The following is a 12,556-nucleotide window of genomic DNA, read 5'->3' as shown; positions in this document are numbered from 1 at the left end:
CTTCCTGCCATTGCTGCGCTCTGTCATTGCTAGAGTGAAGACTTGCCTACCGAGTGGGGGAGGGAGGGCTCCTAATGCGAAGCGGGAGGGGGGGGGGAGTAAATTAACATCAAGACACATGCCGCGGCGTGCAAAAGAAATACAAAGAGGGGGTCTCTTAATGCAAAGCGGGGGGAGAAAAAGAACTTCAAGGAGCACGCTATGGCCTGCTACAGTTTGTTGCATTCTGCCATTGCTAAAGTGAAAGCGCGCATACCGAGAGGAGGGGATGTAAACGTGTACTGCTCCCAAGGCAGTTTACCTGTGATGACCGTGCCCAGGGGTAGGTTTCATCGCCATCCTGCTTTTGTTTCACTCTGACATTTTTAAAGTGAAAGCACACATATGGGGGGAGCTCTTAATGCGAAGCCGCAGGTGAGGAAGCAAAATAGCTTCAAGGAGCATGTGGCGGGCAAAACAAGCACGTGAGTGGTGCGTGTGTACGTGCTCCTCGCACTCTGCCATTTTTAAAGTGAAAGCACATTTGGAGGGGGCTCTTAATGTGGAGGTGAGGAAGCAAAAGAGCTTCAGAGGAGCATGCTCTGGCGGGCAAAACAAGAACTCGAGTGGTGCGTGCGTGTGCACGCCTCGCGCTCTGACATTTTTTAAGTGAAAGCACACATATGGGGGGAGCTCTTAATGCGAAGCCGGAGGTGAGGAAGCAAAAGAGCTTCAAGGAGCATGCTGTGGTGGTTTAAAGTGAAAGCACACATATCCAGGGAGCTCTAAATGCGAAGCCGGAGGTGAGGAAGCAAAAGAGCTTCAAGGAGCATGCTGTGACGGGCAAAACAAGCACGCGAGTGGTGCGTGCGTGTGCGCGCCTCGTGCTAAAAGTAAAAAATAAATAAAAATAGAGGCACGTCTGGCGAGTGGCGAGCAATGTGCTTAATGAGCCATGACAAGAGAGGAAAGCCAGATGGCGCCTCTGCATGTAACTATGCGCGTAACCGCGAGCTTTAGGCCACAAGCGAAAGCGCGTGGTGAGCTTTTTTGAGCCCACTTACTAAAAGTCTCTCCAGACAGCGCATGCGCTGGCTCAGGCAAGACCTAAAAAAAAGCAGTAGTTGTCGATTCTAAAAATTATTGGCTAAACAACCCAAAAAAAACATAGCACAATGATCTATGGATGCACATGCACATCAATGCATCATGACACTATGGCGGCCCCAGTGTTATGAGATATGCATGCTCAAGCTTCATGACACATGCAAACATATGAATACTGACTCTGTGGAGGACATTTCTTTTCTTTAAAAATACTCTTCTGAGATGACAGACACCTATCTTGCAGCAATAAGTTAAAAAAATATAAAAGTATGTGAAAACGCATTTAGAGAAAGGTGTAGAAATGTAGCATATAGCAGCTTCTGGCCATCCTAAAAAAGTAAAAAAAACAATTTTAAAATTTGAAATAAAAAAAATCTGGTTTATCAGGTGCACTAGTACAGTCTGAAAGAGGTTTCCAGTGGTGTATGTAGGGACGCAAGGGCATGTCTTTTGTCAGGGATCTCAGAACACTGGAAGCATACTCAGAGGGAAGACCCCAGGTGTGATGCTCTGAGGACTGAGGATTGGCTCATTGGTGCTACCTTTGGCGCTTGATTGGTCCCAATTCAAGAGAAAGTACTAACAGTTCACTTTGGCACTCTTCTTCCCAAGTATGGGTGCTGCATGCACAGCTTTGGACTGTAGGGCTCTACATTTGGATGAATCCAGACCAGCACTCGGTGCAGGATGGGTTCTTCATGCCTAGGAGAGTCTCACAAGTAGATTGTTTGCATGGGCTCACTCCGTTCCAGTATGACTTCAGTTCTTTGCATCAGCATTCTGCTGAGCATTCCAGCTGTCACATCGCCTTCTGTATATTACAAAGAAGCTCAGTTTTTCATATTCTATCAATGGTATTTCCTAGCCTAGCCTACTTGACATTCTGGCCAAAAACAACATACCTTATTCACCCTAACCTAAGCTTACCTCTTATTTATCTCATTGTCACATCTAACTTCACCTCAACAGTCACCTCTCTTTCGTTTCCCATCCTCCCATATAAGGAATCCCAATTTATTGCATCTAATCGTCACTGACCTTTTCTGCCACCAACCACATCATCTCCACCACACCTCACGTACCTATGTTTATTTAACCTAACCTAACCTCACTTCACCTATCATCTATTTTTTTATGTAACCTAACCTACTCTGATTTAGCCTCATCTAAACCTCCCTTCCAGGTAACAGATATCTTATCTTCTTCCACCTAATGCTTCACCCATCAAAATCTGAGCAACCTGTTGCAACAAATGTGACTAAAAAAGAAAACCCTATCAGTTGTCCAGAAGTGAGGTAAACTCCTCCAACCCCTTCATAAGTGTTATCTGGGCATATACACAGACTCCGATCTTACCCTAGAATATAAATGTTCCAAAATAGCCAGTCAGCGTTTTTGGCATTAATCCTACTGAATAAAGTCCTGTCCTACATCGACCTGAAGACCTGCCTTTAGTCGCAAGGCACTTAAGAACCCTCTTTTTACGAAATCTTTTCAACCCTTGACTTTTCCTTTAGTTTGTCGTGTATCATATCCTGCTGCAGCGCCAAGAAACATAGGTGTGCAAGTGCTATAGGGATAATAAATAACGTAACATGAGATACTACCTACAAACTTGTGTCCCATGTAACATAGCCTAGCCTCACACCACCTATTATTTATTTCTTCATATCTAACCTCACCTAAATCCACCTACTTCTACCTATCACATACCCCATCCATGTCCACTCAACCACATCCGTCCTATGTAAAATGACCTAATCTCACTTCATCTATCATCTGTCCCCTCTAGCCTAACCTACCATCATGTAACACCACCTAAACCCATCTACCTCCACCCAGCTAACACGGCACCTACTCCATCTGAGCCTATCCAACCTAACCTTAACTCACCTTAATTTACATAGCCCGCCCTAACTAATTTAACTGACACCCCTTAGCCCATAATCATTAATCCAAAATTAACCTAACCTATCACCTATGTCTTTTCAATTAACTTACCCTACACTCACCTATGTTCATGCATGTATATGAAGCATTGCTGTGATAACTCAGTATGCTTGTTTTTGTGTGGTTATTTAGTGACTGTGGTTTGTGCAGCATTAGTTTAAGTTTCCTCGCACTGCCTTTCAATGTACCAGTAGCATGGACAACATGAGTGTATGCGCCCTGACAATGACAGCCTGACACACGTGTGGATGTCAACAGGCTTAAATTCCCACACAGCAGAACAGTATGTGAAGAGCATGGGCAGCAGCAGTGCACACTTTTTCACACTAGTGCCACAAGCTTAGACAGCAACGAGGGCCCTCACTTTGCTTGTTGATATGCCTAGAGCATGTTCATGCCCACTGGAAGCTTCCCTGCACTGCCCTTGGAATGTGCCACAAGCATGGGTAGGAGTAAGTGTCTTCTCATTGCCCTTGTACCAACCTTTCTCATAGGCAGCCACAGCATAGATTGGCTTGCAAAGGACAGTTCCTCCCTAAGGCCTCCTTAGACATATAGAGCAATGTATATTTATCAGGCTTTTGTTTTTGTGAATCCCCAAAGTGTGTCAGAGTTGGCTCATTATTTGCACTTCGAATATGGACCTCTGTTGTGGTTTTTTCAGTTAACACTACACCCTCTCCTGGACAGCGACAGAGGCGGGCAGCAGGAAGCATGAAACACCTAGAGCTGCTCATCGTGGTGGGACCAGACGTCTACCAGTTCCATCAGGAGGACACGGAACGCTACATCCTCACCAACCTCAATATCGTAAGTCGCTCTGTTCTAGAAGGTCGCAGAGGCTAGAGGTCATTTGTTTCTCTACAGGGCGCTATACAACACTTAACAGTATTTGACTCTCTCACTCAGTGACTCAGTCAGTTACCCAATCTACCAACATTTTGCTCAGTTTCTTACTTACTCACTCAATCACTCACTCACTCACTCACTCGCACTGACTAGGCTGTTAGCTTTATAGATGTCAGTTTTTGTGGAGAATGTTACATTTTTTAAAACTCTTGATTACTTTAAAGGTATCCTGACAGTTTGGGGTAGACTGTTCCTATTGGAGCAGGACAAAGGGTGATTTGCATATGGCTGTTCTCTGTCTAGAGTACTGCGGCGAGTGAAAAATGATGGATTGGAATATAGCCCAGAGTCGCCTCAATTGGCTAAGATTAATCCTTCCATCGCTATTTTGTTCGTTATAGTAGATGCCCTAAGTATGACATGTATGCTCAGATTTGGAACCTGTGCTCATTGTGCCAAAGGACTCAACATATACCTCACTGAAGAGGCCAAAACAGTCTTAATCTGCTGATGTCCTGTCTGTAGCAGACCTGACCTGGCAGTTCAGGCTGGACTGTTCCTACTGATCCAAAGAATTGTCAATCATATCCATATTTGATGACATTAAACATACAGTTGACAAGAACGGCATGACACCAGTATCACAATGAGACGTATCAGTAGCACTCAACACAATCCACCACCACTCACTGCTACTTGGACTACAACATCTTGACACACACTGCAGTGCCCTAAGGAGTACTGTCTCCTACCTCAAAAGACAGACACAGCCTGGCACTCCTGCTGTCTTTTGCATCAGCTGGTCACACCTGCACTGATGCCTTCAACAGGGCTTCATAATCTCTTCTCTTGTATCCAGTATCTCCATAACCCTTTTGCCAGACAGATCTCATTAAATCATTCAACTAGACGTGTTGTATCTGGATAGATAACACAAAGATCTTCCTAAAAATGGGCAATTCAGAAGACCTATACACATAAAAACGTGGTGACTGCCTCTGCACCACAGATGAATGGATGATGAATAACCAGCTACAACTCAGTACTTCAAAAACAGAGATCATGGCCTGTGGGCAGTGGCACTTACACCTGCCTAAGAACTTATTGCCCGAAGAACTTAATGCACCTGTCAGCAAAGTCAAGAAAAGCGATCATCCTTGGAATAACCATGCACTCAATCTCATCACTGATCTGACAAGTCCATGAAGTCACTAGGAACACCATCTATATAATGAAATCACTGATTTGCATCTTATTGTACATTGGATGGGAAACATCCTTTACAAACGGAACCGTTACAACGCGGTACCCTTACAACGCAGGATTTACAACGAAAGTCGTTACAACGACTTTCGCTGGAGCGCGCTCTAGGATAGGGGATAGTTTAATTTACTATCCACCACCTTCCCTACTATCCACGGGGACTGGAGTTGAAATAGTAAATTAATCTATTCACTATCCAGCGCCCCCCAACGCAAGTCGTTGTAACGACTTGCGTTGTTAAACCTGCGTCGTAAAGGTACGCATTGTAACGGTACGCGTTGTACCGTCATACATCCACATTGGATACCAATTAAAGCTACAAGCTATTGAGGAAGCTGGGATTCTCATCTAGATTTTCTTACCAATCTCTAGAATCCAAGGTCTTGTCGACTGGATCTTTTTTTCCCTGTCATAGAAGCGTAAAGGAAAGATTTTCCAATTCATAGCTCAATCAAATCCTCAATCCAATTCAATTAGACTCAAAGGACCACTGACTCCGAACTGAAGTTTTGAAGATTTATTACAAAGCCAAAAATAATTGAATATACAAACACCTCAGCAAGAGAATCAAGAAATAGACTGGCACTAATACAAAGGAAATTCTACGCAAGGGTCTCAACTGACTTAGAATAAAAATCAGGGTTAACTCAAGAAGCCTTAGACACACCATTACCGACAAAGTAGAGTCGGGATTGCATTTACAAAAAGGAAAGAATCCGCTTAGACTGACCCTACACTGTCTCTAAGGTGACATCCCTACTTAGCATACCTCCCAGGCGAGAGAAAGGTGTCAGCCGTGAAGACTTCCTAAGAAGTACATTCCCTCTCAATAGGTGACTTCAAATACTGAGCTCGTTTTAAGATGCTCCTTGCTACACCTTACTCGGCCTCAAGTTCACAACTATCTACATCTTGCCTTTCCCAAGCCCACTTCCTAACTACTAGACTGATGTCTACTCTCTGCTCTCTGCTCCGGAATGCCTCTCCACCCTCGGGTGCTGTCCCTAATGCAAAACCCCCAAAACAGTCGACACGCCTTCAGACACGCCCCTCTGGCAGGTGTAGCTCCACGGAGTTTTCCACTATGGCACCTCTCCATCCAGCATCCGTTGGAGTGTCCTTGGGTCCCAGGCACCTTCTCCGCTGAATGTTGCACTCCCAAATTCCTTAGCAGCATCTCTGCGCTCGCGCCTACTATCCTAACTTCTAAACAATGGACTTTTCTACCTAACGAGCCTTGTGGCCTTGCACCTGCAAGCTGAAATACGTGAGACCATCCTTGCAACATTCGAAATTACAATTTAATATTTGCTGAGGACAGCCTTTCCCAGGCGAGAGAAATAATTTCTTTCTGACTAAGGCTAACCAAAGAAAAATACAGTTAGGCCTCTACTGGCTTCAGCATGTTCCAGGCCTCTGCACTTTTAAACGCATTTCTAATATAACATGACATTACATTTCATCACTTGCTCGTTAATTCTACAAGGAATATCTTTCACATTAAACTCAATGTTAATCCACTCGTTAATAAACACATGTATTATTTCACTAAGGCACATCATTGTTAACACGACATTTCACATATGATGATTTCTTCATTATACAGCATCACATTTTCTAATGAAGGCACTACATTAGTCTCTGGTTAATAAACACACCACTTCATATTGCACTGATCCCCGGCCTACCTTTATATTTCTAAACTACATTAGTAAAGGTCCTCTAAATATGTGGGTGCTGACTACTCAGGATTATAATGCACCCCATCAATTTTCAAAATAACATGGCGCGCTCTCTGTCACCCCCTTTGATGACATGTGTCATCACATACTACATCCTCAGGGAAGAACTGACTCAAACAGAGCTTGTTGCCACTTTCCCTCTCTTGAGCAACTCCATGTTTTTCAGACTTCGATATTGACTGTCCTGCAGTCTCTCCATTCGCCTCTCTTGCCTTCTCATCAACCTCTCCAGTCTACTTTACTTGTACCAATTGTAGGCTCTTACCAAACCCAATATTATAACAACAAATTGTACCTGGGAGTCATACAGAGTAAGTCAATCGAATGGATCACACAACCAATACTACGCAGACAACACCCGTGAGAACACCGTGCATGTTGGTTTATGCAGGCCAAGTCAAGGCTCAAGAGCATATGGAGAAACATGTTCCCATCAGAAGCCACACTGTACCGCCCTCTTTCTCATCATTTGGGTTCTCCTTACCCAGGACACAAAACGGCCAGTCTGATGTTATCGTGACCGAAAGATGTGACAAGTGGGTAGTATGTATTATACAAAAATTAAGGTGGCTACTGAAAAAAGCAGTGTATAGTGGTAGGAGTGAAAAAGTGAGGGGTTTTAATAAAATTAGGTGAATCGGGTAGAAAAACGAATTTTATTAGTATCTCCCAATCCCTAAGGTTAAAAAGCAAGTGCAAGTGCGGGTTTGAAATAATAACCGTACTTGATGGTGGTCAACATGTTTCTGCATCATGAGAACAAATTTTCAAATGCATTCTTCAGGACCTTGTTATACAAAACTACTGCTTAAAATGAATGGTAATGAAAAAATATCACCTGAGAGTCCCAGGTTGTGTACTCAACCGTATACTGTTACCGCATAGTATCGCACGGTATTGGATCCAAACAGAAAGACAAAAAAACAAGAGAACAAAAGAACATGAATGTATCATATTCCCGTAGTTTTTACAATAAAAAACCACAGTGTGATGGTGCCACATTCACACATACTAGAAAATGAATTCCAATATAGACACTCACCCATATGTGATGGTTGAGAGGCTTCACCCCACCTGGCTGCGGCTCAGGTATGAGGAGCACCGCTCTAAAAATAATTTATGAGTTATTTTTGACAATGAGTTAAAAGGGGTTTACACGGAGGAAAACAAAGATGGCTTAGTTACTCCATCATATAGTACGTGGGTTCGTTGTAGGTGATCCCGCCTGAACTAGACCCCAGCAATCAGACTGATGGCTTAATATACAACTCGATGTAGAGTAATGTGGAGAACAGTCCACTTAACGCGTTCACAGATGCATGGAGCCAGGCTTAGTTTAGTAAAAAATTGTAAAGTCGAAGTTTTTAGGAAAACGAGACTGCATTAAAGGCTTACGCTGCTTGTCTTACGCGTTGGTATTGACGAAACTCGTCAGGCTTGCAACGCGCGCACTGGCGTGCGAGTACTGTGCAGCCGGCTTACCTTTCCGTCGGTGTCTCCTGGCAGTCATCCGAACTGTCTGGGGGGGCACCGGCGATCGCAAAGGAGAGCTGTTTGTACGTTCGTCTACAGCTTGACAGAGTCACGTGATCTGATGCGGTCACGTGATACAGGGCATGCTGGGACATGTAGTTCGAGGCTTTGTCAAATCGTTTGGGAATTAATTTTTATAGAAAAAGGCACATTATTATCTTGGCAGTGGTTATGCAAGGAAATAGACCAATGCTGTATGTCCGTAGCAATCGTTTATCTAGAGTAAGTTGGAAAATCTAGAAAAAACCAAGCCTATTTGATGGTTTATTTATATATTAGCAAAGTTTCAGGAATTCATAATGTGTTATACTGAAAGAGACTCAGGATATGGATGTATGAGATGGTGATTTAGAGGGACATCCAGGGTATCGGCTCATTGAGACCCTCCTTATCACTGTTCAGTCGATAAACCCATTTCTGTTCAATTTTGAACAGGAAGCGGCTTACATCAGTGCAAAAATCAGGAATCTGTGGTTGTTCCAGGACTGTCCAGCAGAAATCGTCAGGGCCATGTCCTTTTTCCAAAAAGTGTGCAGTAAGGCGGGTAGCCTGTTTTCGGCATCGAACTGTACTTTTATGTTCTTGTATCCGTGTCCTTATTTTTCTGGTTGTCATGCCAACGTATCGGAGTGGGCACGGGCATGTTATTAGATAGATAAGGTTGCTGCTATTACAGTTTGTGAATCTATTTTGTGTCCATGGACGGTTAGTCCCTATATCGACCACGGTGGATTTACAAGTCTGGGGACATACTGTACACGCCCCACAGGGATGGTGACCTACAACAGGGGGCAATTCCCACAAAGTGCCCACTTGTCTTGATTCTTTGTTCCGTGGGCGTGTATGGACTAACTGGTCCTTGAGATTTTGTCCTCTTTTAAAGGCAAAGATTGGTAAAGCGATGTCATCACCTCCAGTTTTCAAAATCGACCAATGTTTCTTTATGATCCTTTGTACTTGGTTTGATCTACTGTTGAATGTGTTGACAAAGGCGATGCGGTTGGTCTTTTCTTTGGGAGGGTGTATCTCCAGTAGAGACTCTCTGTTATTATTAGATGCCCTCTTTTTGGACTGACGAATAATTTTCTTTGGATAGTTTTTCTCACTTAATTGAGCTTCCAGATTTTTTGAGTGGATCTTAAAGGCCTCTTTACTAGAACAGTTTCTCTGTACCCTGAGAAACTGGCCGAAGGGCAGATTGTCCCTTAGTGCCCGTGGGTGACAACTGTCATATCTCAACAGTGCATTTTTGGCCATCGGTTTGCGATAAAGCTCTGATTCGATGCCGTTTGGAGTTGCATGTATCCTTAGGTCAAGGAAAGCCAAGGAAGTGCGGCTGTATTCAATGGTGAACTTGAGGTATGCATTCCTGCTATTCAGCCATCCATGAAATGACACGAGATCTTCTTCCGTACCTCGCCACACCACCAGAATATTGTCAATGTAACGTTTCCATACATGTAGTGATGGTAAATAGGGGTTGGCGGGCGTCAGGACTTCTTGCTGTTCAAAATTATGAACGTAGAGATTCGCCAGGCTTGGCGCGAAAACACTGCCCATACTGGTCCCGGATGTTTGCAGGTAAGTAGTGTCCTCGAAGCGAAACTATTTTTCTTTCATGGCAATTTCCGCTAAATTCATAATGAAACGTATTGGAGTGATGGATTGATGGTTGCTATGTTCAAGCAAGTCCCCTACTACTTCCAGAGTTTCAGTTTGCGGAATCGATGTATACAAGGACTCTACGTCAAACGATACAAGAATATCAGTATCGTTGTTAAATTGTACTGTTGGAAGGAGTCTCAAGATATCTTTCGTATCCTGCAAGAAAGTAGGCATAGCCTTGACCATGGGATTCAAGAAGTGATCGACAAAGGTCGATAGAGGTTCCAGAACAGAGCCAATGCCTGAAATAATGGGCCATCCAGGTGGCGGCCTCTGGGGTTTGTGCACTTTAGGAAGACAATAGAAGTACGGGATCGTAGGATACTTAGTTATTAAGTATTGTCCTTCTTGTGGCGTAATCCAACCCTCAGTGGTTGCTTCCTCTACTAGATTACTTATTTTGGTTTGTATTTTCTCTGTAGGGCCTTCTTTCAGTGGGAAGTATGATTTCCGATCACTCAACTGCCTAAGACATTCATTTCTGTATGTCTCGGTATCCAGAATAACAGTAGCACCGCCTTTATCGGCCGGCTTGATAATAATCCTGTCGTTAGATGACAATGAACGCAGAGCCAACTGTTCATCTCGTGAGAGATTCATGAAGGGCTTGATCTCTGTTTTGTAGAGGCGTGTGATATCATTTTCCACGGCTTACCAAACCCTACAATTCAATCACACAACACACCACTATGATAATTGGCTTCAGCATATAAACAAGAACTCCTTTTCCAAGGTTCGCAAACCAACTGCCAACCTTACCAAAACCCTTTCCAATCTTTTCCCACACTGTTTCTTCAGTCAAGTTTTCAATCTCATAATGAATCGCAGTAATGTTGCTTATATATTTCTCCAGATCCTTGCTGTTATCTGGTATATAAGTACAACATTCTTGAACCTTTAAAAGTTTACAGACCCCTCCCTCTTTGGCTAGAAGGACGTCTAAAGCAAGAAGGTTTTACAAAACCATAGTCCTTATCGATAACATCTCACCCTCAACCAACACTAAGGACTTAGCTGTACTCAGATAACTCGTCAACAACCGTCGCCAATCTCCTGATCTTCACATCATTCAATATCACTCCCAGAGTTGGTATCATTGCTCCAAAAACATCTCCAACTATGGCTCCTACAGTTTCACCTCGCTGCACTCTCACATGTTGTCCTCCTTCTAGAAGTTCAAAATCCTCTGTATGATAAATCTTAGGGAAAATGATCGCTAAATAGCACGTACCATACCATTTCTTAGGCAATCACACATAAGCATTCCTCCCACAGACAAAATACACAGTTGGAATCACTTGTACCACACTTTGCAAGAAATCTTTTGCATAATACTCTAAAGTAAATGTATGCTCACACGTGTTGTGACCTACATTGACATTCTCATAATAGGTCTGTGGTCGGTGAATGCACAATTTCTCCTTCTATACTTCATCCAAAGCTATTGGACCAAAACTCCCTTTAGACTTGTGCAACTTCTCTTCATCTGTCCAATCTACTCTACTCTGTCCAGAATCTCGTAACTGCTTCTGTTTACGATATCTGTCTTCTACCTGATCAATAAATTTCTTCTCTGTATCTGACAACAAACAAGTCAGATTGTGACGATGTGCATAAGCTGTATCCAACTCCTGGGTTGGAATAAAATACGTCCCAAGCCTGTCCTCTGACTTATAATAATCATACTTGTTCAAATGCTTGTATGCCGGCACTTCAGGAAGCACCGCATCATAATTCGAAAATAAATATTCAAAATGATTGCGACCATAAAATATGCTAAGCAGCAAACTACATGAAATTCCATATGTCAATGGAAGGTGATGATATCTAATACCCTCAACTACAGAAGCCGGCAGTTGCATACACACATAGCAATCTTTCGCATCCATTGCATCAATGTACTCATACAGCAACTTTGCATACGCGTTGAGCTTAAAATTACCTCTAGACAGATCTGCATGTAATCTACGACTCTCCTCTAGCAGCAAAGCTCTGTCACTTCCTACCTTGACCTCGTCTTTGCTAGGAGTAGTAGGTGTAGGTATTCCCTCAACCTCCACTGCCTGCTCATGTGGTGCCAAATACGAAACTACAACTACTAGAATAATGAAGAGTATTACTCCTCCTACAAGTGTGCCTACAATGCACCTAGCTCTACGATCCGGGCTTCCAGCCTCCATGGTCTCAAGACTCGTCTTTGCAATATAGTAGTTCAGCAGCAGTGTTCAAAAGTCTCTTTCTTCCTTTTTTCAGTTAAAGCACTTGAACTACACCTCAGAGGTTGAAAGTCCCCTTTTTAATTCAGTTCCTTATTTACAGCAACAATAGACAATAGACAACCCTAACCCTTCTCCGTCCTCTATGGGAAGTCCCTAAATTTCTTCTTCTTCCACTCGGACCTAGGTTATTTACAACAAGATATTTACAGCAAAAGTCTTTTCAGTCCATAATCAAATCTGTTCCAACAG

General features: G+C 43.2%; 1 protein-coding gene across 1 annotated transcript in view; it reads left to right on the top strand.

Annotated features, from left to right (window-relative positions):
- The window catches only part of ADAMTS13 (ADAM metallopeptidase with thrombospondin type 1 motif 13), a 251,929-nt gene that overhangs the window by 30,038 nt on the left and 209,335 nt on the right, over nucleotides 1-12,556 (top strand). Inside the window, exon 3 of the mRNA XM_086924723.1 lies at nucleotides 3,701-3,846. Coding sequence (XP_086780849.1) covers nucleotides 3,701-3,846 — 146 coding nt within the window. The remainder of the gene's footprint in view (nucleotides 1-3,700; nucleotides 3,847-12,556) is intronic.

This window comes from Lissotriton vulgaris, chromosome 5 (genome assembly GCF_964263255.1).
Source record: "Lissotriton vulgaris chromosome 5, aLisVul1.2, whole genome shotgun sequence".
NCBI classification, from domain to species: Eukaryota; Metazoa; Chordata; class Amphibia; order Caudata; family Salamandridae; genus Lissotriton; species Lissotriton vulgaris.
The sequence above is the reverse complement of the archived record's forward strand: the minus strand, read 5'-3'. Positions and strand labels throughout refer to the sequence as shown.